Genomic DNA, 27,355 nt, shown 5'->3' with positions numbered 1-27,355 from the left:
AACAAGTTTTGCAGTTTCTTTTGTGCATTTGAAATAAAGAAGGGCATTTTCTCACATTTTAATGTTTCTGAATTAAACATGATTTTTAAAATTAATATGACTATTTATGTGATTTTTATGGTGTCTCCAACTTCCTAGCCCTTGGGTTGCTGTTACTGAATTACTGGTTGTGTCTGAACATTGATAGCATCTTAGAAATGAAGAAATTCTATATAAAATCACCTTATTTTTTTCTCTATTTATTTTAGACAGAGGGGGAGGGAGGGAGAAATGGAGAGAAACATCAATATATGGTTGCCCCTACTGGGGACCTGGACAGCAATCCAGGCATGTGCCCTGATGGGGAATTGAACCAGCGACCCTTTGGCTCACAGGCCAGTGCTCAGTCCACTGAGCCACACCAGCCAGGGCCATACCTTATTTTTAAATAATTTTTGTTTGTGAAAACATTAACAAATTATTTAATATATGGAACTCAATTTGTTTTTAAAATGGGGATGACAATCCAATTAATAAATTGCCTTGCTGTACCTCAGGATTGGTCTGAAGCTATATAACTTAAAAAGCACAAAGCACTTTAAAAGTCAGAAATTATTCATACATACTAATAATAGAAATAATTTCACAGAGTACCAGAAGAAGGTATAAGGGAAAATTTATTTTCTAATTTTAAATTTGAGGAAATTGAGAGACACTAAATTATTCTGAGGTCATTGAGTCATAATGAAATAGGATATGTACAACCACAGTCCATGAAGCAAAAATGGTTCATACTGTTACTAAATAATTTAATAATATTTTTGCTTTTTTAAAGAGTATTTTTCTAAATCTTAAAGGAATGGATAATTGCACTTTTTTTAATCAGCTGAACAACTAGGGGCATTTGCAGCTGGAGTAAAGCAGATGTTGGAAGACGTACAAGAGCGGCTTGTCTACCGAACCCACATCTACATTCAGACAGACATCATTGGCTACAAACCAGCTCCTGGAGATCTGGCCTACCCTGATAAGTTAGTGATGATGGAGGTGGGTTCTGCTCACTGACCTCGCTCACCCCCACCCCTAACAACTGTTGGATGTTTTGTACTAGATAAAATAGGATTTTTCTTTTAATTCTCATTCAAAATGTACAATCAAGATAAACTTGCCACAAAATCATAGGACATATATTAAAAAATTGAACAGAAAAAGTTTGTTAGATTGTCTCTCCAAGTTATATTTTATGAAAACATTCTCCACATAATCAGAATGAAGATTTTACATCTAAGAAAATTAACATTTATTCAAGAGTGTTATTTATATACAGTTCATATTCAGATTTCCCTTGTCCTTCTAACTGGACCTCAAAATTAAAAAGGTGGAATCCAGTCAAGGTTACTATGTTGCATTTGAATTTTATGTCTCCGTAAATCAAAACCAGAGTTTTTCCTCCTCTTTTCCCCTGCAACCCACCTCCTACGCCCTAACTGGGACGTAGACCTTTTTTAAAAAGTATATTTTATTGATTATGCTTGTCCCATTATCGTTGTCCCATTTATTTCTCCCCTTTATTCCCCCCTGCCCTGTACCCTCTCTCCCACCATCATTTCCCCACCTTAATTCATGCCCATGGGTCATACATACAAGTTTTTTGTCCTTTCCATTTCCTATACTATTCTTAACCTCCCCCTGTCTATTTTGTATCTACCATTTATGCTTCTTATTCCCTGTACCTTTTCCATCATTCTCCCCTCCACTGATCACCCTCCATGTAATTTCCATTTCCATGAATCTCTTCCTGTTCTAGTTGTTTGCTTAGTTTTTGAGTTTTTATTTTTAGGTTTGGTTGTTGGTAGTTGTGAGTTTGTTGTCATTTTATTGTTCATATTTTTTATCTTCTTCTTTTTCTTAGATAAATCCCTTTAACATTTCATATAATAAAGGCTTTGTGATGATGAACTCCTTTAACTTGACCTTATCTGGGAAGCACTTTATCTGCCCTGCCATTCTAAATGAAAGCTTTGCTGGATAGAGTAATCTTGGGTGTAGGTCCTTGCCTTTCATGACTGGCAATACTTCTTTCCAGCCCCTTCCTGCAAGGTTTCTTTTAATAAATCAGCTGATAGTCTCATGGGAACTCCTTTGTAAGTAACTGTCTCCTTTTCTCTTTTTGCTTTTAAGATTGTCCTTATCTTTAATCTTGGGTAATGTAATTATGATATGCCTTGGTGTGTGCTTTCTTGGGTCCAACTCCTTTGGGACTCTCTGAGCTTCCTGGTCTTCCTGGAAGTCAATTTCCTTTACCAGATTAGGGAAGTTCTCCTTCATTATGTTTTCAATTTCTTGCTCTTCCTCTTTTCCTTCTGGCTCCCCTATCATTCGGATGTTGGACATTGTAAGTTGTCCCCGTGGTTTCTAAGCCTCTCCTTGTATTTTTGAATTCTAAGCCTCTCCTTGTATTTTTGAATTCTTGTTTCCTTATTCTGTTCTGGTCGAATATTTATTTTTTCCTTCTGGTCGAAACCGTTGATTCAAGTCCTGAGTTCCTCCCCTTCACTGCTGATTGCCTGTATATATATATATATATTTTTTTATTTCACTTCTCATAGCCTTCACTTTTTCTTCTTTTGCAACCATACTCAACCGTTTCTGTGAGCATCCTGATTAGCAGTGTTTTGAACTGTGCATCTGATAGGTTGGCTATCTCTTCATTGCTTAGTTGTATTTTTTTCTGGAACTTTGATCTGTTCTTTCATTTGGGTCATTTTTTTTTTTTTTTTTGCCTTGGTGGAACTGTTACATTGTAAGGGTCAGAGCCTTATGTATTCTCTTGTGTGGGGCAACCCATGTTGCTGCCTTATGGCCCTGTGTGTAGTGGAGTGGTCTGAGGGAACAGTGCTGCTTGTTCAGCTCTCTGTCAGCTTTCAGTCACTTCTGCCACTACCCACAAACAAATTGGGCCCTTCTAGTGCTGATTCCCAGGTGCATGGGTTTTTGTACACTCTAGGACCCTGTGGGTCTCTCCAACGAACTCTCCTATGAGGCTGGCAGTCTCTCTTGCTGCCACAGCCCCCACAGGTTGTTTCAGTCAGAGGTTTTGAGGCTTTATTTCCCTGTATTAGAACCCTGGGTTGCACAGTCTTTCTTGCTCCCCAGTTTTTCCTTTTGGTTTTTCTGCATGCAAATATGGGACCACCTGCTCTGTCAGCTGCTGCCTTGTGCACCCTGATTCTCCAGCCACCACCTTGAGGCAAGTCCTCTCCATCCTGGCTTCTTATCTCTGCCTCTCCTACAGGTATGGATGAGTGTTTCTTCTTTAACTCCTTGGTTGTTGGACTTCCATACAGTTCGATTTTCAACGGTTCTGGTTATATTTTGTTTTTAAAATTGTTGTCCTTCTTTTGGTTGTGCGAGGAGGCAAAGTTTATCTATCTATGTCCCCAACTTGGCTGGAAATTCTCGACATAGACTTTTTTGAAGAAAAAATTAAAAAGATGAAATCTAGTCAAGGTTACTATGTTGCATTTGAGTGTTACGTCTTCTTAAATCAAAATTAGAATTTTTCTCCTCTTTTCGCCTGCCTCCCCACTGTCTACCTCTCCTGCCCCCACCACCTGGGACATAAGACATTTTTGAAGAGATGAAGCCAGTTTTATTGTAGAATGTAGTACACTCAGGATCTGTTTTCCTTATGTTGAGGTTCAGGTTAAACACTCTTTGTTTTTTTGGTAAGAATACTACATAGTTGATGTTGTGTACTTATAACTTCATTGTATGAGAGGTATAATAATATTGGGTTATTCCATTATTGGTTAAGGTAGTGACTGCTAACTCTTCATTATAAAAGTTCATTCCTTTGTAGTTAGTAAGAAATGATGGGATCGTATTTTGAGATTATACAGATTCCCCGACATCTTTGCATACAGTGGTTTTTGCAACTATTAACAATTCTTGACTGAACCAGTCAGGGTGTCCAGCCTGTGGCTCGCAGGCTGTATGTGGCCCTGGATGTCTGGGAATGTGGCCTGACACAATATTGTAAATTTACTTAAAACATGCGATTTTTTGGTTTTGTGATTACATGTCGCAATGTGTGTGGCCCAGACAACTCCTCTTTTTCCAGTGTGGCATAGAGATGCCAAAAGGTTGGATACTCTTGATACTACTTTGAGGGTAGCAAATGGTTATTTTCATACCTGCCATTTCCTCTGCATTTATTAGTTAGCCTTCTCCTGTTAAGACTTATTTTTCCCTTCCTCCCTCTTTTTCCTACCCCTGTCTTTGTATAGTTGTGGGCTTTTAAAAAGTCATTATAATTCATTGCCATTATTATTCTTTTTGATGCTTAAAATCGTCCCAAGTTTGATGAGTGGAAGCCCCTTTAGATTGGTTTCTTTGTCCTTTCAACATGTAGCTCTAATCTTTGAGCACTTCTTTCTTTTTTCTTAAGCAGCTTTATGAAGTACAGTTTATAATTCACTCATTTAGAGTCTATAATTCAGTGGTTTTTAATAGGTTCACAGACACGTGCAATCATCACCATTTTTTAGACCATTTTCATCATTTCAGAAAGAAACCTTGTAACCTTTAGCTATCATGTTCCTGCCCCAGCCCTAGGCAAACACTAATTTCTCTCCATAGATTGTTCTGTTCTGGACATTTTATATGAATGGAATCATACACTGTGTGGTCTTTTGTGACGTCTTTCATTTAGTATGATGTTTTCATGGTTCATCCATGTTGTAGCATGTATTAGTAACGTCATTCCTCTTTATGGCTAGATAACATTCCATTGTATGGGTATGTTACCTTTTGTTTATTTGTCTATCAGTGGACACTTGGGTTGACTGTTATAAAAATACTGCTGTATGTATTGATGTGCACATTTTTGTGTGGCTATTTCTGTTTTTCTGCTTATATACAGAGGAGTAGAATTGCTGGGTCATATAGTAACTTTGTGTTTCATCATTTGCTGAGCTATTTTCCAAAGTGGGCCCACTCTGTACAATCAGAGTCAACTGTCAACTATAGATCTGAAGATTTTATATTAAGAGCTAATCTCTTTAGACTAGAGGTTTTGCCCATATAAGGTTGCCATTTGTACGGCATGCAGAGAAGTATAGAGTAAGGCAGATACAGGTTCAATTCTAGCTCTGTCAGTCAATTTCTGTTACTTAGCTTCTATGAATGTTTTATTATTGGTAAAATAGGCATAACAGTACTGACCATGGAGGGTTGTGAGAGTAGAGATAATGACTAGAAAGCACTTAACCTAGTAGTTACACAGTAGACAGTGGCTGTTATTGTTTAACCTTTGAAATACTAAGAAACATAACATTTGACTGAAAGTCAGTGGGTACAATATAACTGTACAGTTAAAATTTTTAATTTTAATGTTTTTCAGCTTGATTGAGATATAATTGACATGAATGGGAGGGAGGTGGGGAGCACGAGGGTGTGGGCTGGGTTGGGAGTAAAAGACAGAAAACCATACTTGAAAAATAATTAAATAAAACAAAAAAATAAAACCACACACACACAAAAAGATATAATTGACATGTAATATTATATAAGTTTAAGGTATACAATGTCATTATTTGATATGTATACATTGTTAAATATTTATCACAATAAGGTTAGTCAACATATCCATCACCATACAGAGTGACAATATTTTTTGCGTGTGTAGGGAGGACTTTAAAAATCTGCTTAGTAACTTCCAAATATAAAGTGTAGTATTGTTAATTATAGTCACCATGCTGTACATTAGATCCCCAGAACTTACTTTTTACTTTAAGTTTATATCCTTTGACTACCTTTCCTCATTTTCCCCATCTAAACACCCCCCCCCCCCCCCCCCCCCCCCCCCCCCCCCCCCCCCCCNAACAACAAACCCCCCCCCCCCCCCCCCGCCAACCCGGCAACCACCTATTTGTTCTGTGTTTCTATGATTTTGAGTTATTACTTTTTTTAAATAAGACATTTGGATTGTTAGTAAAGGTGATTTTTGATGGTCTGCTTTCCTGTATTAAAATTTAGTATGAAGGGTGTTATTTTTTGCAGGTTCACTTAACCTATAAGAAGGTAACTATTTCTTTTTTTTTTTTTTAAGATTTTATTTATTTATCTTTAGAGGGGAAAGGAAGGAGAGAAGGAGAGAAATATCAATGTATGGTTGCCTCTCGTGAGTCCCCTGCTGGGAACTGGCCTGCAACCCAGGCATGTGCCCTGACTGGGAATCGAACCGCGATCCTTTGGTTCACAGTCCTGTGCTCAATCCACTGAGCTACACCAGCCAGGGCGGTAACTATTTCTTAAGCAATTAAAACAAATTACTTTATCCAGCCCTTACTGGCATGGCTCCATGTGTTGAGCGTTGTCCCACAAGGGAAAGGTTGCAAGTTTGATTCCTGGTCAGGGCACGTGCCTGGGTTGTAGGCCAGGTCCCAACTGGGGGTGTGCAAGAGGCAGCCGATCAGTGCTTCTCTCACAGAAGGGAGGGAAGTGTTTCTCTCCCTTTCTTTCTTCTTCCTTTCCTCTCACTCTAAAAATAAATAAATAACATCTTTAAAAAAACAAATTACTTGTTCCAGTTTGTTTGAATAATAACTTTGCTATGTCATCATGTGTTTTAACATTTAAAAAAATGTAACCTAAGTTTTGCCACACTTATAAACAGTCCTTGCTTAATTATTATTGGTTTATAGCAGGAGTGCTACTATACTTACATCTGTTTGTCAGCGAGAAATACATTAAAGTCTATTTCTTCCTAAGTGTAGCCCATATTTATCAACATATTTTTTGTTACCAAGTAGTAATAGTCAGGGTTGTTAAGTTATCATCCTGTTTCTGTTAGACTGCTTCTCCTGGATGGCATATATCTTGATTCTCTCTTCTTTTTAAAAAATACATTTTATTTTTTGAACAGTTTTAGATTTATAGAAAAATTGAGAAGATACTTCATTTGAGAAGAGTTCAAGTATACCCATACCCATTCTGATATGTTAATGAACATCTTATATTAATATGGTGCATTCGACACAGTTAATGAACCAGTAATAATACAGGGGTATTAACTAAAGTCCGTAGTTTATTCAGATTTCCTTAGTTTTTATCTAATGACTTTCTCTGTTCCAGTATCTTGTTTATAATACTTTTACATTTATTTTTCATATCTTCTTAGGATCCTCTAGGTTGTGACAATTTTTCAGTCTTTCCTTGTTTTTGATATTTTTAACGGTGTAGAGGAGAACTTCTAGAGTGTTTTGTAGCTACCTCTCTGGTGGAGTTTGTCTGATGTTTTCCTCATGATTAGATTGCTGTCATGGGTTTTTTAAGAGGATAACTGTGGAGATAAATTACCATTTTCAACACATCATATCAAGGGTAAATACTGTCAGCATGACTTGACACTGTTTGTGTTGACCTTGATCACCTAGCTGAGGCAGTGTTGTCTGGCTCTACTGGGAAGTTGCTCTTTTTCCTCCTCTTCTATACTCCCCTCTTTAGAAGGAAGCTCTGTGTTCAGGCCCTACTTAAGGAGTGAGGAGTTATGTTCTACTACCTTGAGGGCAGAGTATCTATACAAAGACTCATAGAGATTTATATTTGGGATTATAGTTCACTGTTCCTTTATTGCTCAAATAGTTCCACCTTTGGTCATTGGGAACTCTTTCACTTGGTTCTTATGTTGCTTTGACATATCTCTTCAATGTAGTGTTTCTTTTACTTTCTTTTTTTTAATTTATGCGTACTTTCTCACTTCCTGGTACTACAGGATGCTCCAGGTTCATCTTTACTTTTTCCTGCCTCAGCTCTAGAATTGAACATTTCTTTAAGGAATCCTGACTCCTTTTGTTGGAGAATAGTATTAGAAACCAAGATCTGGGTGCTAAGTATATTCGTTACTGTGGGCTGTTGGTGGCCCTGGGACTTCTCAGCTGACATAGCAAGGAGATATATGTGTGTGTACCAGCCCCTTCCTGTTGCTCCAAATCCTCACCTGCATTTTACCTTAACCTGTTTCAGTACCTGCACTGATAAATGTGTGGGGATAGGTATAAAAGCTAACAAGCTTGAAATATGGCGGCCTATTTAGTTTATGCCCTTACTTATTGTTTTTAGAATGTTTCCCTAAACTTTGTCTCTCCTGACTTCTATTTAAATTTATTTTATTTTGGGTGGCTTAGAATATAGACACTCTATATAATAATTTCACTTTTTCGCCCTGGCTGGTGTAGCTCAGTGGATTGAGCGCGGGCCTGCGAACCAGATGATCGCGGTTCAATTCCCAGTCAGGGCACATGCTTGGGTTGCAGGCCAGTTCCTGGCAGGGGTCAGTTCCCTGCAGGGGATGCACCAGAAGCAACCATACATTGATGTTTCCTTCCTCTCACCTTCCCTTCCCCTCTAAAAGATAAATAAATAAAATATTTAAAAAAAAATAATTTCACTTTTTCATCTCCATTTGCTGTTTTGGTGTAGTTCTCTTAATTAGTCCATCGATTAATTATTATTTTTTAGCTTTAAGGGAAGAATATGTTCATATTGCCAAATAGCTGAAAATTACAGTTTAGTGTTTCTTTTGATTTCTCTGTATAGCAAATTGCACAGAGTTTAAAAGATGAACAGAAGAAGGTACCTTCAGAAGCTTCTTTTTCAGATGTTCGGTTAGAAGAAACAAAGTCCAATAATCTGACAAAACCTGGTATGTTATAATGTTTTAACTTCCAACTTTTATTTATTCTTTACAAAAACTTATATTGAGGACTTGTCATATCCCAGGTGTGAAAAACAGCTGGTGCTTTTGTGGAGCCCACACTTTAGTCAGTGGAGATTGACAAACCACAGGCATAATTCAGTGGTGACATGTTAAAGGTATGCACAAGGCACTCTTGGACCATGGAAGAGGGGCATCAGAATTATTAAGGTAGATGAAATTTGAGTACAAGAAGGTGGATTCAGTGAGAGATATGTTGTCTGAAAGCTGTAGAGGTTATAAAGGTGAGTTTGAGAAAGCCAGGTGAAGTAAGGTTAAGATAGAATAGCATGGCGGATGGCATGTAGGATTGGAAGACTGGCTGCTTTGGGGAAATCAAGTTGTTTGGTGTGGTGGGCATAGGTTGTTTGTATTACAGTAGGAACAGGTAAAACAGCCCACATTGTGATAGGGTGTTAGATGTCTCTTGCACTTTGAACTTCTGGTTAATATAATTTAGTGTACCAGGGTAACTACACCATTGGATTTGCATTTTATAAATGTAAATTTATAAAATTTACATTTTATAAATGTAAAAATGCACTCCCATTGAGTGCCTGGGACTGGGGTTAAAAAAATAACAGAAAGGTATGGGATAACTTGGGCTGGCGTGCATGTTATGCAAGGAATAAACTTGTCCAAGAATAACCTTGGGTACTCATGAGTTACCCAGACAAAAAGCTAGATGGGAAGTATGGCATCCTTTCTCCCCCCACACTCCTTAGCTCCACAGGTAATACTAATGCTCAGCTCCCCATAGGACTGGCTAGGAGTGGGGGCACTGGAACTCCATGGACTTTTAAAGAGACCTAGCTACACCCAAATCCTCAGGTTTAGGGCATCATCAAATATTGAGTCAATTCTATAAACATTTGGTACCCCAAATACAGATTGCCAAGTAGCCTGGGTATTCCCCATCTGACAAAGCCATTTTATTATACTTGCTAGGAAGAGAGACTCATAGGATGTTGAAGTTTTGTCTTCTGAAATAGAATCCATGCCATGTCCCAGAGTACATCTTGGTACTAGTATGTATCATAGTTCTAGTTCTAGTGTATATCTTAGTCCTAGTATATATCTTAATCCTAGTAAATCTCTTAAAGAGTTGTTGGAGAGACTAGAATACATTTCTCCCTTACCAGCCCTTGCCAGGGCCTTGCACATTTTCCCTTTCCTCCCCAAAGCCTATTTTTTAACTGATACCTGGCTTTAGAATAGGGTAATGTTGGCAGAACTATAGGGACTGATTAGGACATTGTTTCTTGTGAAAGAGGTGATTTGAACCAAGGTGTGACTGGGGGAGAGAAGTGTATAGATGAAGTATATTGTTGAAGTTTGAATCAACAGACTTTAATGACACACTAGGTTGGGGGCTGAGAAAGATTGAGTAAGGTCCATGTGGAACTACAAAGAGCATCTGTATTATATGAATCTAAAGCTGTGTTATCCAGTATGGTAGCCACCTGCCATTGAGTATGTGAATTGTAGCTAGTCTGAATGTGCCATGACTGTGTAAAATACACACCAGATTTCAAAGACTTAATATGAACTAAAGAATGGAAAGTATCTTAGTAATTTCTACATTGATTACATGTTACAGTGATGATGTTTTAGATATATTAGATTAAATAAAATATATTAAAATTAATTTTATTTATTTTTACTTTTTTTCCATGTGGCATTTTAATGTTATATCTATAGCTCACATTCTGTTTCTATTGGACATTGTGACTCTAGAGCTATAAAGAGGGACTGGTTTAGAGATAAAGATAGAGGAGTAGTTGATGCTTTGGGCTTATTATATAAGATCACCCCAGGACTGAGAGTAGAGTCGTGATAGCAGAAGTCTGGGGAGAGAGCCTTAGCAAATGAGGTAGAGAAATGTAGTGGGTTCACTGAGAATGTCCAGAGAGATCAGAAGTGGGCAAGGGGCTAGGATATGATTGAAGCCAAGAAAGAGAAGTCAGCAGTGTATTTTGAGTAAACAGGTGAGAATGGGAAATCACGAAGATACTATTGTCAGAGAGTAGGATTCTAAGATTTAATAATTAGGAGGTGAGATAGGAATAAGAAAGTCTGTAGAAAATAATAAGAAAGTCATTCTGAAAGGAAGTCATAAGGAAATCTGTGGGGTAGGGGTTGAGGGATGGAAGCGAAGTCTTTGGCGTTGGGTAGGTCTACGAATGATATATCTTAGAGCAGGGGTGTCAAATTCATTTTCACTGGGGGCACATCAGCCTCACAGTTGCCTTCAAATGGCTGAATGTAATTTTAGGACTGTATAAATGTAACTGCTCCTTAACAGTTAAGCGAGAGCTCGGTGCTGCTGCTGGGTAGAAACAAGGTGCTGGGCTGCATAAAACAAGGTGGAGGGCTGGTTGGCCTGTGGGCCTCGTGTTTGCTACCTGTGGCTTAAAGCATGGAAGGCAGGCTGTCAGACAAACCAGCTTCGATTGATCTTCCTGTTTAACATTGCTTTGTTTGCTTGTCATCTCCCTCCCCCCATTGGCTCTCACTTGCTTCCACTTGACTACATATAGATCTGCCTCCTTTTTAATAGCAGCATGGTATTCTGTAACATGTGTATACTATTCATTTATTGCATAAAGATTATTGATCACAGTTTGGGAAGAGCAATTAGGTTGAGTATGTGAGAACACACGTAAATGCACACATACATACATACTGTGTTATCTCATCTGTCACCAAGTTTCTTAGGGCATTCCTGATTAAAGGGGGGACTAGAGGAAGTGGATGCCTCCAGCACGTGGTAGATGGCAAGAACAGTTTATAGTTGCTATGCAAGTAAGATAAATCTATGTGTGTGTGAAATGTGTTTTCTTTTCCATTTGGGTTTTTAGGTTCAACGGAATCTTTAAATCCTAGACCACAGAGCACAGTTTCTCCAGCAGATCTTCATGGAATGTGGTATCCTACTGTTCGGCGAACTCTTGTGTGTCTCTCCAAATTGTACAGATGCATAGATGTACGTATGTAAATTTTTGTATCTTTACTGTAAATTGCTTGCCATTTAACTTGGAATGTTTTTAAATTTAAATTTTATGATATTGATACAATATTTTATTTGGTATTAGATAAGAATCATATAGTTTTTATATAGAGATATAATTTTAAGATCAATCTGATTTATGGATTCTTCACTTGATCTTAGCCAAAAGGCTGAGAAGAGATGATTTATGGATTCTTAACCCGAGCATTTTGTAGATTCTTAGAATCCACTACTGGGCTCTGGGTAGTCTGTGAACACCTTAATATTTTTGGTAAGGTTGTGTATGCATGATTGTATTTGTATCTTTCTGAGGAGATGGGCTATAGCTTGTATTGATTTCATGGGGATCTATGACCACAAATAAATTTAGAACTGTAGATTAATTCATTTGTCTTAGTTTATAGATGAAGAAAAAGAAATGCAGAAAGTTTAAGTGATATATCCAACATCACATAGGTATAATATACTTTAGTATTTAAATTTAGTATTAAATGCAATTACTTTAATTTAGTTTTGCACTCAGTTTAAATCAGCTTCCTTAACAAGTCATATTTACATGTATTTCTAACCATGGACTGATTTTACTTATTTGCTGAAATTAGCAGTACCCCTTCTCCCCTGCCCCTGCTTTCTTTTTTTAGTCCCAATTTATACTGTTCATTTATTTCAGGTAATAGTTACTTTGAGCATTCCAGTTTATAATTATCAATCCCAGAAAGATCAGATTTGTCCACATTCATTTACAGTTAGTGGTTTGCTGCTGACCCAAAATTGTTTTTAAAATTCAGTGACTTTAATTCACCTTTTAAAAATTAATTTGATTATTATAACCCAGTTAGCGTGTAAAGAGAGAAGTGATTAAATACAAGTCATGTAATTAATTGTCTAGATGCCACTGTTTCTTAAGAATATGGGTCAAAGGGGTAAGTGTATCCCCTCTCCCTATGGAGATGCTCTGACTCAGAGTCCTGGGGCCTGAACAAGGTTGCACAGTTGTTTCATTGGCTCAGTAGACTACACACTGCTCAGTATCTATTATAAACTGTATACTTACTGGGTTCTATGCTTGGAGATTTTGAAATTCAACCACAAAGTGCTTTCTGCCCAGTTTTGGAACTTTTTAAGGTGGGGCCACATCACCTCTACAGAATTAGCATCAGTCTTTTTGCCCAGCTGATGAGGTCTCTTCCAGAGGGAGTTTTGGAGATTGGCATTACTTTTCCCTAGGTTCCCCAGCAGGTGTATTGAATGATGGTATTACACTGGGATTCAGAAACTTTCTACAGTGGAGCCAGGATTCCAAGAGAAATGTGCAGGGGGCATATTTTATATAGAACCCTTTGTCATCAGAGACCCTAGTGAAGCCTCTTAGGTTGTTAACATGTATTTTAGCCAAACAATAGATAGGCTTAAGGATGTCACTGTGCCTGTATTTATTTTATGCCCTAGGCCTGTTTATTATTTTTTCACTTAACTTACATTCATGTCTTAACCTTCTCTCTTAGTCATCAAAGGAGAGGAAAGAGAAATCCCTTGAAAACCCTATTAAGGCTGACCAGGAGAAAGAGAGGGTCTTCGTCTAAGCTGCCATCTTCAGGCTTCCTAAAGTAGAGTCAGTAACCTAATAAGAGGCAACCCTAGTCTTTTCTTACTACAGTAACCTCATGGAAAATAAGAGAGAGGGAACAAAAAGAAAATAGCATCAAGTATGAGACTAGGGCCCAGGGCTATAGCTTAATAATAAATATCTTGCTCGTGCTCATTCTTAACAATTCTATCTTGGGTGGAGTGAACACAGGGAGGAAAGCAAGAGGGCTGACAGGAGTGTGTGCCCAGACCAACATGTTACACCTCTGGGAAGACATAGAAATAACAATTAATTTAAGAATCATACTTAATATACCATTTTATAACCTGATTTTTTTTACCTAATTTTATAGGTTTTCATCACCTCCTTTGGCATTTTTTTATTTCATGCCGCATTCTGTAACTTAGGTTACTAGTATATTATTTGTCATCCTGACGTGTGCACTGGCCTGCAGTGCCCACAGCGTTACGGATGGAAAATTAAGACAAGTTCACATGGACTACCAAGTCCTGTGGAGGGAAAGGGACAGCACTGCTACTCTCTCATGGAGGGAGTGCCTCAGAATGGCCTGGCCACCCTCTCAAGGGGAGAGAGCGTGCTGACCCTTGCTAGACAGGCTTTTATTGTTTTTTTTTTTTTTTTTTTTGCATAGGAGTTCAGGTACAATTTATTAATCATTGTCAGGCAGTAAATAGTAGATAGCATACAAAGAACTATTAGGGCTTCTTCTAAGTCAGGGTCTATCAGCTCAAAGGCTACAAAACTTTGGGAAAACAAACTCATTTTCTGCCCGGGCTGTTATTTAATTAAGAGCATTCTTAGCAAAGCAGGCTTCACAGGATTTTACATATCCTTTCTCAGGCCTAATGGCCCCTGGGAGCCGGCTATTCCCAGCACAGGGCTGCACCACTCTCTGTCATTGTTTCAGGCTTAAATCAGGCAGAGAAGGCAAAAAGCCAAGGAATTCTCAGAGACTTCTCCGGACTCAGGGGAGTCAGGCTTCGTCAAAGCCGAGGGGCAAGGGTCCATTACCTCCTTTCTCCATAGCCCCCCAAGTCCTTCCCTGAGGCCTCCACGTGATCATGCTTGTCTTAGGTCAATCCTCCCTTGAGGAATTTTACCCGTCATTGGCTAACCGACCAAACACTGGAGGCCAGTTATGGAAAAAGGAGCAGAAACGGCGCTCCTGCCAGGGAGATAAGCTTTGTCTCCTTAGTGGCTTATGGTGTGAAGGTTGCTCACTCAGCTTTAGTCATGGCGGGTTACAGCTCCTGAAACCAGGCAGTATGGTTCCCAACATATCCCCTTCATCACTGAACATTTTATTTCCAGTTTTTTTATGTTATAAATAGTACTGGGATTAAGAGCCACATTGATGAGTCTTATATACTACTGACTAATTACTTGGAATACATTTTTAGAAGTGGATTTACTGAGGGTTTGTTTTAAAATTGGTTTTATATATCTAAAAAACAGCCTCCAGCATGAGATCTTATTGGAGTAAGAGCTTTATGAGGTCAGAATATATTAGCCTTGTCTACCCACCACTGTCCTAGCATCTAGCACAAAGTTTTGGCATGAGATGAGTGCTCAGGAAGTATTATTAAAGGGTCCTTGAGTGGTTTGAGAGATGCAAATTATGAAACTATGTATTAGTGTAGACAGATTGTAATGGAATAGGAAATTCCAGGAGGAATATTGCCACTAACATAAATTAATCCAATGGATGAGGGCAAGAAGTCAGTCCCTGTACTCAACCTATGACCTTTTTTTTTGGTTTGTGAAGTGTTACAGGGTGATGTTTCTCTTTATTTCACCAGAGGGCAGTGTTCCAAGGATTATCACAGGAAGCCTTATCTGCCTGCATTCAGTCGTTACTTGGAGCATCAGAATCTATCAGTAAAAACAAGGTTTGATAAAGTGTCACATGAAATCTTGTTACTTATAATAATGTTGTGGAGTATAGTTATTTATTTATAGGCACAAAAATTTAAAGCCATTTTAGCAATAGGATTTGTTTGTTTAATGACTTGATTTTGAGGCCCTTTGAGAGAAGCTAGGATTTCACTGTAGTGCTAAGTTTGCTAAAGTACCAGAAATAATAATTAGGTTATAAATTATATAGGGGAAAATTTTCTTGTTATAACCTTAGCAAGTAGGGAAGGTATTGGACTGCTATTTCCTTGGAATCTCAAAACAGGGATCTCAAGGAAACATAGCAAATTATAATCATCCTTACTATGATGTTTTGTTTTAATTTCATTTAATCTAATTTTGTTTAATATACAATGATTTTTTAAAATAGTTGAATGGCCTCACTTTGAGGAAATAAGCCAGTTACTTTGGAGGACTGGCAGTTGTCACCATGGGTTGTATGACTAGAAGTAGTTACCATGACTTTGTGACTTACAGCTTTTAATCAGGAAGGGATCTGGGGCTGAATATTGCTGCCATGTGCTTCTCCCAAGACCCCTGTGATTCTTTTCCTGGAACTACAGCATGGTTGAAAGTGTTGCTCTGCTAACGCTTCACTGAAAATACTTGCTGCCTGTGGGCCTGTTTCAGGCCAAATTTCTTCGCTGCTTGGAGTGTTCAAACCTTGTTAGTCTTTCTGGATTTCCAGATTTACAAACTATTTCTGACTTTACGACTTTAAACAAATTAAAAAAAAAAACTTTACGAAAAAATTTTGGGTCCTGTTGCTGGAAAAATTCCATCTTGGAATTTTCAAGACCACTAGGTCTTCTGTATAGAATGGAGAGTTGAAATATAATTTTGATATGGGGCTTAGAAGAAGATAGAAAGTCAAGTTATAGAAAAGCAGATTTAAATTTTAAAAAGTACTTTTTAAAGATTTTATTTACTTATTTTAAGAGAGAGGGGCAGGGAGGGAGAAAGAAAGGGAGAAACATCTATTGCATCTTACAGGACCCTAACTGGGAACCTGGCCTTCAACTTAGGCATGTACCCTGCTTAGTGACTTTTTGGTTTGCAGGCTGCCACTCAATCCATTGAGCCACAGCAGCCAGGGCTTAAAAACTATTTTCAAGTTGAACTTTCCTTTTTTATAGTAGGCAAAATATACATAACTATGTAATGAAAACATACATTAAAAGATGTAACATTGAGCCCTGGCTGGTGTAGCTCAGTGGATTGAGCGCGGGCCTGTGAACCACACGATCGCGGTTCAGTTCCCAGTCAGGGCACATGCCTGGGTTGCAGGCCAGTTCCCAGCAGGGGACTCACGAAAGGCAACCATACATTGATATTGCTCTCCTTCTCGCCTTCTTTTCCTCTCTAAAGATAAATAAATAAAATAAAAAATTTAAAAAAAGTAACATTGATGTCCTGGCTGGGTGGATAAGTTGGTTGGAGCATCATCCCAAACACTGCAGGTTTAATTCCTGGTCAGGGCAGATGTCCAGGTTTGTAGGTTCGATCCCCAGTTGGGGCACATATGGAAGACAACTGATATTTCTCTGTCTTTCCCTTCCTTTCTCTCTCAAATTAATAAATATATTCTCAGGTGAGGATTTGAAAAAGAAAAATGTAACTTTGAAAGCTTTTGGGTGACTGAATCATTTTTCTTCCTTTTGCCTACATATTTATTTATTTTTTATTATATTTTTTGATTATGCCATTACAGTTGTCTCATCTTTTCCCCGTTTGCCCCCTCTCCATCCAGCACCCCCCCAGGCAATCCAACACCATTGTTCATGCCCATGAGTCATGTATAGAAGTTCTTTGGCTACTCCATTTCCTATACTCTACTTTACATCCCAATGGCTGTTCTGGAACTACCAATTTGTACTTCTTAATCCCCTCATCTCTTCACCCATTCCCCACACCCCCTCCCATCTGTCAACTATGAAAACGCCCTACATATCTATGATTCTGTCTCTGTTTCTTTCTCTCGCTATTTAGTTCTTTCTTTTTTTTTATTTTTAGAGAGAGGGGAAAGGAGGTTAGAAGAGAGGGAGAGAAACATCAATGTGTGGTTGCCTCTTGTGTGCCCCCTACTGGGGACCTGGCCCACAGCCCAAGCATGTGCTGGCAACCCTTTGGTTCAAAGGCTGGTGCTCAGTCCACTGAACTGTGCCAGCCAGGGCATGTTGGGTGGGACAGAGTCTCAGGGGATCTCCAAGGCAGGGCAAACAGTGTTAACAAGGTCGATGGAGTCTTTGATGTGGCACCCGCCTTCTGGTTCTGCGGATCTTTGGTAGAAGGGTTCAGACAAGGGGCAGTGGTCTCTCTCGCCTCTCTGTCTAGGAGGGGAGAAAGCTATCCCCCAGTTCTCTCTCACCTGGATGTCAAATGCTTCAGTTCCTCAATGTATGCCACTGCTGCCTTTCAAGCTGCTACTGCAGTGCTTGAGCTCCATGGGAGTGAGTCTGTAAGTGTGTGTGGGGTTGTTTATGAAGAACTGCTTGGGATGTCAGCAGTTTTTTCTACTGATGCAATCTGTGCTGGATTTTGCAGCTAGAAGTTATGGGGTGCCTGGTGTGAGCTTGAGACTCCCCTGTACTGAAATATTCCTCCTATATTTTATCCACCACACATGGATTTGGGCCCAGCATGTCCCATATCTCTGCCCCTCCTATCAGTCTGGACGGATGTGGTTTCTTTAATTCTACAGTTGTCAGACTTCCATTCAGCTTAATTCCTGATGGTTCTAAGTGATGATTGTTCTTCAGTTGTAATTTTGATGTGGTCATGTGAGGAGATGAGCTGTGTTTACCTGTGCCACCATTTTCACTGGATGTCCCTACACTTTTATTTAATTTTCTAGATTTTCTTCAGTGAGCATGTATTTCTTAGATCATCAGGAGGAAAAGAATCGTCCTAATTAAAAAATTGTTGATATGCTGGGAATATAAGACAGAAAACTACAAGAATTGAACAAGAATTAAATAAAAATAAGAATTAAAAAAGAAACAACTGAACTAGTCCCCCCCCCCCAAAAAAAAATAGTTGATATGCTTAGGTCCTCTTGTACCACTGTTTTTTTTAAGGTAGGAGTGGAGAGTCTTTTGATAATTCAGTCTTTGCCCTCATTGCCTCTTTTATCTATTTCTTACATATTATAAGGGGTTTACGTATGTATGAGGAAGCTCTCAATTTCGTCACCATTGGTGATCATTTATTTTCATGGCTGAGTTTGTATACTTTTGACTTTCACCTTTTTTCTTTAAACCTCACCCAATGATATGTTTATTGATTTGAGAAAGGGAGAAAGAGAAACATCTAATAGTTGCCTGTCATATGGACCCCTATTGGAGGTTGAACCCACAACCTTGGTGTGTACCCTGACTAGGGATCAAACTAATAACCTTTCAGTGTACGGGATGACACTCCACCTAATTGACCCTTCTGGCCAGTGTACCTTTCAGCTCTTTCTGAGACAAACTGATGACAGGTTAGGGAGTAATTTTTCAAATGCTGTGCAGAATAATAGTTGTGGTTTCTTTTATGTGTTTGAAATTAAGGAGTGTACCTAAGGGATATAGGTGTCAATTGGATTACAAGATAGTTAAGATTATTTGGCCTCTTTTTCTTCTTCTTCTTCTTCTTCTTTTTTAAAAATGTATTTATTTATTATTTTTAAATATAATTTTATTGATTATACCATTACAGTTCTGTTCCCCTCTTCATTCCCCTCCACCCTGCACAGCCCCTCCCCCACCATTCTCCCCCCCTTAGTTTATAACCACGTGTCTCAAGTTCTTTAGATTCTATATTTCCCCCACTATTCTTGCCCTCCCCCCTATCTATTTTCTACCTACTGTCTGTGCTATTTTCTGTACCTTCTCCCCCCTTCTCCTCCTCCCACTCCCCTGTTGCTAACCTTCCATGTGTTCTTCATTTCTATGGTTCCACTCCTGATCTAGCTGTCCTCTTGGTTTGCTTTTGTTTTAGGTGTGGTTGTTAAACTCACAGCAAACTGTGAGTTAAGCTCACAGCAAACTGTGAGTTTGCTGTCCTTTCACTGTTAATATTTTTCATCTTCTTTTTTTTTATATAAGTCCCTTTAGCATTTCATATAATAAGGGCTTGGTGATGATGAACTCCTTGAACTTGACCTTATCTGAGAAGCACTTTATCTGTCCTTCCATTCTAAATGAAAACTTTGCTGGATAAAGCAATCTTGGCTGTAGGTCTTTGGATTTCATGACTTGGAATACTTCTTTCCAGCCCCTTCTTGCCTGTAAGTTCTCTTTTGAGAAATCCGCTGACAGTCTGATGGGTACTCCTTTGTAGGAGTACTGTCCCCTTATCTCTTGCTGCTTCTAGAATTCTGTCCTTCATTTGAATCTTGGCTAATGTAATTGTGATGTGCCTTGGTGTGTTCCTTCTTGGGTCCAACTTCTTTGGGAGTCTCTGAGCTTCCTGGATTTCCTGAAAGTCTATTTCCTTTGCCAGACTGGGGAAGTTCTCCTTTATTATTTGTTCAAATAAGTTTTCCACTCGTGGCTGTTTCTTTCCCCCTTCTGGTACTGCTATAATTTGGGTGTTGGAATGTTTAAAGATGTCCTGGAGGTTCCTAAGCCTCTCCTCATGTTTTTGAATTCTCATTTCTTCATTCTTTTCTGGTTGGATGTTTTGTTCTTCCTTCTGGTCCATTCCATTGATTTGAGTCCCAGTTTCCTTTCCATCACTATTGGTTTCCTGAACATCTCCCTTCATTTCAATTAGTTTAGCCTTCTTATGTTCCCCTAATTTGTGACTAGAATCAACCAGTTCTGTGAGCATCCTGGTGACCAGTGTTTTGAACTGTGCATCTGAGAGGCTGGCTATTTCCTGGTCGCTTAGAGTTATCGGCTCTGGGGCTTTGAGTTTTTCTTGAGCCATCTTTTGGACTGTTTGTGCCTGTTACGTATCAGGATTGGAGCCCCTGTTCACCAGAGCAGGGCCACCCAGTTGCTGGGTTGTGACGCTGTATGTGGGGGCAGGGTCAAAGAGGAGCAATGGCGGTCCCATCTGCTGCCTCCTGCCGCTGCGGCTGCAGCTGCCACCGTCACTGGGGCCTGCACGGTCTGTCCCACTGTGTGCGAATGTGCCACTGTGGTCAGTCTGCCCTGCACCCCGACTGGGTCCAGGCTGCCTGCGTGCCTGTGTCGGGGGATCTTTCCTGCCCGACCCTGCTCCACTGCTGGCTCCACCCCTCTTACCAGTCCCGGTTGAATGGTTCGTCGTTGTTGGACTTCCGTATAATTCAATTTTCTGTTCTTTGGCTGTGTCTTTGTTCTCCAAACCTTTGTTGTATTCAAACTTGGTTGTGGGAGAAGGTACAGTGTTTCCACCTATGCCTCCATCTTGTCGGAAGTCCTATTTGGCGTCTTGAGGGTGTTTACGTTTTAGATAGAGTGGTCTGAAAATAGGCATGTTAGAGGTGTGTTAACCTAGATTCACAGTAACCATGGACAGGGCTTTCTTAAGGCAAAGATAAACCTTTTTGTAAAGAAGTTGTAGACCTGGGACATAACTACCCATCATGACCTATCTGGTTAGGAATTTATGATCAGACATAGAACCCCTTTTTTCATCCTCAGTTCCTTGTTTTGGTTATATGTCAATTAAGAGGATGCATTGATGACCAACATTTTGGTCAGATAGTGTGTTATCACAGCACTAGGAAGGCTTGTTCCTAGGGATGCTCAGTATTGACCTTGTCTTGTTGACCAGTGGGGATGAGGCAATACTGTAATCAAGGGACTCAGAGTTGAGGCTGAATTTTCCCCTGAAAAGGAAGGGCAGGTAAATAAATGGAAGGCTGTCAGGTCTTCTGGCCTTCATTGTGAATAAAGCACTCTGGATCATTTCTGTCCTGTGAACTGTCATGTTCAAGTTTTGTCTAATTGCCAAGTTATCTTTATTTTTCTTTATTTCGCATCTGTCAATAATATAACATTTGCAGAAGACATGAAAAAGGTAGTAACAGTTATACATGTTCAGTAGTCATGAACAGTTGGATTATATATAGAAACCCAAAGAACAAGGACAACTATTATTACAACTAATATCATTAATAAACAAATAATGAGAAGCAAAATGGATTCAGTTTTCAATGTCTGTCAGTAGGTACATAGGCCTTGTCAATGTCTTGGGATGTCTACCTCTGATGTCAGTAACTGCTCATCCTCTAGGAGTCTTTGATGGTTGTTGTAGACGGTGGCAAGTGTCAGAGACAAAGGTGGAGGTCCATTTGTGCTTATGTGCCTGATCAGGTTTCCTCCAGTGAGATTGGAGAATGTCTTTTATTTGATGGTCTTTGCAGAAAAAAATATCTGAAGTCTTTGTCTCCTGGGAGTTTGCTGTGAAAGGAAGTAGTTACCAACTTGGCATTTTCTGTAAATGATTCTATCAGACTTTGGCAATAGTGTAAGATACCTTCTTTTAATAATGTTCATAAGTTCGTGAGTTCAGTTCATAAGTTCCTTCATCTAAGTTCAGTTTAAATGCACTATGATGCATAAAGGAATGTAAAAACCAAAAAATGAGTTTGCAAGGGAGACAGGAAAAGAACCAAGCTGCCTTTGTGGGCTTCCTGTAGTCCCAACTATTTATATTAGTCATTCTTTACCCTTATAATATACCCTGGAAACTTTTCATCAGTTATTTTACAATGTTTCTTATGCATTTTAACATAAAAACCAAATCCTTTTGAGGTGTTGCAGGATCCCTTCTGGAATACCATGAAATTATTCCTACATATATTGAGATTTTAACCATTAAAACCTTAATTTCTAATGAAAAAAACAATTTGAATTCTTTAGCTTGGTAGATTTATGAGGTTATTTTATAACCTCTAGAAACATTTCATAGACATCAATGTCAATTATGAATGTGGATTTAATTTTGTAAAACTTAGGTAAAATAAAGGTATATCTATTTTGCTTAAGTAAGCCAACAGACTAGTTTTATTTATTAAGGATTAATCCTCGATCCTGTGAATTTGAAAAGCATTTGAGTTAATTTCTGTATTTCTGAGAATTCTAAAATAATTCTTACAAGCACTTGTCTTTAAATTTATTTTAACAGTACCATCCAGAGGTAGAAAATTATCTCATATTTACAACATATGCAAGTATATGTTGTAAACATATAGATATATAGACATACATAGACACAAATAGAGAACAGTTGGATCCAAATTTTGTTTTGGAGAAATGTACAATTTGTAGCTGTCCTTGACAACATAAGATCCAAATGACCTTCCCCTTTTTAAAAAAGGACAGGTAGTTTTAATATGTCAGAGGATTGAGTTGACACCTAAACAACCTCATAGGTTGATCCATTTACAGGGGAGCCTCAAAAATAACCAGAATTTATTTATAAAAAATTGTGTATTTATTTTTACATGTTTAAACTTCAGTCACTTTCAAAGTACTCTCCATTTGATACAGTACACCTGTTGAGACATTTTTTTCCACTGCTCACTGATTTTGATGCCTTTTAGTAATTCGGTTGCTTTTGTTTCACCTCTTTAACATTTCCCTTTGAGGACTTTTTTTATCCAGGGAAACAAACAAAAAAAAGTCACTCAAGGCTGGATTGGGTGAATAGGGAGGGTGGGGCACCAGGGTCATGCCATTTTTGGTCAAAAACTACTGAACACTCAACATAGTCACTCATCATGAAATGGGCGAACACGTTGAAAGAGTCTTCAAAAAAATTTTACTGAAGCTGGAAACGCCCTCTCACAATGGTGCCAGCTGGTCCACTGTTGCAGATACACACATGGGCTCCTAGAACACTCAGCAAAGGAGGCTTGTAGTATAAGGGACCCACCCTCCAGAGGATAATTTGGTTTTTTTTTTTGGTACTCCCTTGAAAGTCCTTTTTTTGAAGCTGCAAGAAACCAATTAAATATATGCTTTTCTTTCTTCCTTATTTTATAGCTGTTTCTTTTCTAATTGTGTGCATAAAAGATGAATTTAGAAGTATCACAGGATTCTCATCTTGGTTATCTTAGCATTAACAGGAGGCTGACTGTTGTGGGCCTTGGTGGTCTCAAAGGCATAATTTCCCTTGTTAATTTTGAGGTCTGTTTTCTAGGAAAAGCCAGTCCTTATGTACACATTTCCGTATGAGTCAAATGCAGTAAATATCCTTGTAGGACTGCTTTATGCTCTAGAGCAGCAATTTTCAACCAGTGTGCCACAAGAATTTTTAAAGCATGCAATACCTGACTATTTAGTCAGAGGTACTGACCTGTCTTCCCTTAGATTGTCAAATAAAAAAATGAGAACAGCCAGCACAACATTAGCCATCTGGTGTAAATGAATCAAAATTACACCTATTTTTTGTCTGGTCGGCAAAAAATATATTTTTTGTGCCGCAGAATTTTAGTAATTAGTTTATTATGTGTGCCATGAGATAAAAAAGGTTCAAAATTACTGCCTTAGAGGAAATTTTCTCAGGCAAACCCACAGAATTTCTTAGTCACCTAAGAATATTCTGATCAGGGGCCAGAGAGAGCTTACCAGATGCCACCATAACAGGGACTCTTTCTTAGGCACAAGCCCCTGTATCAGTCTCCTCTCTCGGGTTGAACCCATTGCAGGGTGTCCTGCATTTCTCCCCAGGGCTTCCATTGGCATCTCTGGGATAAGCTACACTACTGTACTGGATGACTCCTGATACCCATCTCCACCACCCCAAATTTGGGGATCTGAACAACCATTGTCACCCCATTGGCTATTTGGGTTAAGGAAATAAGTGCCCTTTCTCTTTTGGAACTAAAGGGAGTTCAGTCATTCATTTAACCAGGAAAGATTTTGTTCAGATACTCAGTTAGCAATCCAATGAAAAAGTTGAGATTACCCCTGGCTCAGTGGATTGAGTGTTGACCTGTGAACCAAAGGGTCTCGGGTTTGATTCCCAGTCAGGACACATGCCTGGGTTGCTTCCCAGGTCCCCAGTAGGAGGCGCATGAGAAGCAACCACACATTGATGTTTCTCTCCCTCTCTTTCTCCCTCCCTTCCCCCCTCCCTTCTCCTATAAATAGATAGATAGATGGTGATAGATAGATAGATGAGATTAAAAGCAGTTACCCATTTTTCCCCTCCTTCTCTGGGTTATCTCAACCATTATCCACCTCGAATGGTTTCTAAGAACAGCTCAAATAAAGTCATGGCCTGCTGCTTGAAGCAAGGAGGCCCAGAATTCTGGGACAAACTCACCCAAGTTCAGCCAGTGCAAAGTGGGGAACTAGGCAGGGCATGATGTACCCAGCACTGGGTCTAGGTCTACAGAGGGTCCTGGGTGGACTTTGAAATCCTGTGGACTACATCAAATAGATGTTGATGTAAAAATGTCCAAACTTGTAGAGAATTTTTGTATGTGTTTATTTTAGCCAAACTGATGACAGTGCCTGGAAACTAATCTCAAATGCTTCCTCTACATTTAAAAAAGTGATCCATGAAAATAATTACTCAAGGTCTTAGAGGCTTTTTTAAGGCAAGAAATAGTTCTTACATACTTAAATTGAACACCTAGTATATCAGTAAACTGAAATGATACTATTTGCTGGATTACAACAGCTTTAGTAAAGTAAATTGAATCTATGTTATACTGTTTTGCCTATTGGAGTTGCTAGTTCTTTTAAAAGCAGAGTGAGTATTCCAAATGTATAGCATTCCTTACTTATCTAATGCTCTGTGATCCAGAGTGCAAAGTTAGTTTTCATCAGCCACTTATATATTGATTATGTGTTTATTTAGAAGGTAGGGAGAGGCCAGAGAGGAGTCACTTTGTTTCATAGCCCTTTTATTCTTTTCCTAATGTAGTATAATTTCACTAGAAATATTTTTAAGGTAGAAGGAGCAAATAAACAGCTTTGTTCTTGTTAATATACAGACTCTTCCAAAATGAGAGTTATGATTATTCACTGTTTGGGTCAGAGCTTTGAGAACTAAGCTTAAATCACAAGACTCTTATGGATGGGTCATGAGAGGGCACAAGGCAATACAGAGACTCTCAGAGGTGTAAGTGGCTAGTGCTCTGTTGTTGGCAGGACGATCCAAAATAGTAAGCCTAAATAATGGTACATTTGGAGATTTCTTTTGTACTTTTATGTAAATATTTGAGATATTCTGGATTTTGAAACCACTTTGACCAAATAGCTAAAACTGTGTTACTCAAGAGAAACTACAGAAGGGATGGAGAAGTCAGAGTCATGCTCACACTTTGAACAGTGAGCATGATTTGAAATGATCCTTTGAAAAGGATCTTTTACTTCCTTCTCTGTGCCAATGTTAGGCTGCATGCTGTCTTCTGCTTTTGCACCAAGTTTAAGTAGATTTGCCTTCTCTTTCTGTGTTGCTTTACAACCTTTGTCTGATTTACTTTCTTAGATTTACTAAGGTGACAGTGTGAGTAAGAGTTTGAAGCAAGATTTTTTTAGATAATTCTAATCTGGATAATATGGGAAGAATTCACAACAAAAGGGAGTGTTGGTGCCATAAAGTTATGTTAAGAGTAAAAAAGTTCAGGCATCGTAAACTTAATGTTGATTAATAATGTATGTGTTCTATATGTTCATACATATATTTAATCTTTGATAATATTCATTTTTCTTTCTTATCATTTAGACTCAGATTGATGGACAACTTTTCTTAATAAAACATCTTTTGATTCTTCGTGAACAAATTGCTCCATTTCACACTGAATTCACCATTAAGGAAATTTCCCTGGACCTCAAGAAAACTAGAGGTACTTTATTTTCCTGGCTGGCACAGTTGGGTGTGTTGGACCTGTCCAAATGTGTCAGCACAGGTTACAGGTTTATTTTATGTTCATCTGCAATTTTTTTTTGCATGCTGTGCCTGCTAAACATGTTACTTGTTCCTACGAAACTGAGCTGTCAACATCCTATTACATCTAACTTTCTATATTTTCTTTATGAAAGGAGCTTTATCGGAGCATTTCAATTTATAATATAGCATCACCTCTCTTAGACTCTGCCACATATTACCATAACCAGTTAAAAAATGAAAAATCAACATACCAACTACTTACAGTGTTAGCCAGCTGTGATGGTTTTAAACATTCAGTTTGTCAGTTGATGAAAATTTAGGAAGCCAGCTGGGTGAAAGGGGAAGAGTACTTTATAGTCTGAAAAAGTCTGTCTCTATTCCTGGCTTACCATTTCCTGGCTCTTGTTTGATCTTGGATGGGTGTTATCAAGATCAATTAAGAATGAAAATGTATGTTAAAGTGCTTTGTAAACTTAAGGTGTTTTGGTGAATGTAAGTGTATTAGTATGTTGGTGGTTAGGTGATCATGTAGATAGATAGTGTCTTTGAGTTGGTAACAGATGTAAGATCATCTTGGGAAAGATACTTCATCTGTTCTGATGATTTGTCTCTCAAATAATAAGCAATGATTTGAAAAGATCAAAGTAGTTATTTTCTAAGATATTGATCTTAAACAGTGAAGAGTATACTACAAATACCCCTTATTTTTCTTAAGTATTTAACAGAATTATCTAAAACCTTATCTTTATTTAATCATTTTCAAGAGAATCAAATTCTGATGACTTAAGCCATTCATTTGTGTAATGAATGAAACTATCTCATGTCTTGGGAGAATTGAGAAAATTCATAGTCACTCAAATTACATTTTCTGTATTCTGTGGTTCAGTGAAACTCGAAATAGAGGATTTCCAGGGGTACTATGTTGTTCCCTAATGACTGTGACTATAAATTAGTAGACTTGATGTAACTTACCTGAGAGCCAATGTGGTCTCATCATCAGTCATATGAAAACACTCTGCTCTTCTTCTCTTCCTAATGCTCTCTTCTTTCCACCACAGAGAATGCTTTTTGGTTCTGTTGGAATTTGGATAGGAAGCTTATGTGTTACTCATATACTTAGTTTTTAACAGTAGCCGGATTTCCTGGCTTTTGACCTGAGAGAATGCATAATTTCTTTTAGAGTTCATTCTCATCAGAGGCTTCTCTCTTTTAACCATTCTAGTTGATTTTCTTCTTTCTTTTCAGTGTGGAATGTGAGACT

The 27,355-nt window shown here is 38.5% G+C and overlaps 1 protein-coding gene across 1 annotated transcript in view; it reads left to right on the top strand.

Moving 5' to 3' along the window:
• The window catches only part of COG3 (component of oligomeric golgi complex 3), a 90,279-nt gene that overhangs the window by 25,385 nt on the left and 37,539 nt on the right, over window positions 1-27,355 (top strand). Inside the window, exons 13-17 of the mRNA XM_037041736.1 lie at window positions 866-1,026; window positions 8,581-8,686; window positions 11,599-11,723; window positions 15,156-15,245; window positions 25,930-26,050. Coding sequence (XP_036897631.1) covers window positions 866-1,026; window positions 8,581-8,686; window positions 11,599-11,723; window positions 15,156-15,245; window positions 25,930-26,050 — 603 coding nt within the window. The remainder of the gene's footprint in view (window positions 1-865; window positions 1,027-8,580; window positions 8,687-11,598; window positions 11,724-15,155; window positions 15,246-25,929; window positions 26,051-27,355) is intronic.

The sequence above is a fragment of the Sturnira hondurensis genome, unplaced genomic scaffold (assembly GCF_014824575.4).
Source record: "Sturnira hondurensis isolate 20B ecotype Veracruz unplaced genomic scaffold, ASM1482457v3 Scaffold0000549, whole genome shotgun sequence".
Lineage (NCBI taxonomy): Eukaryota > Metazoa > Chordata > Mammalia > Chiroptera > Phyllostomidae > Sturnira > Sturnira hondurensis.
The sequence above is the reverse complement of the archived record's forward strand: the minus strand, read 5'-3'. Positions and strand labels throughout refer to the sequence as shown.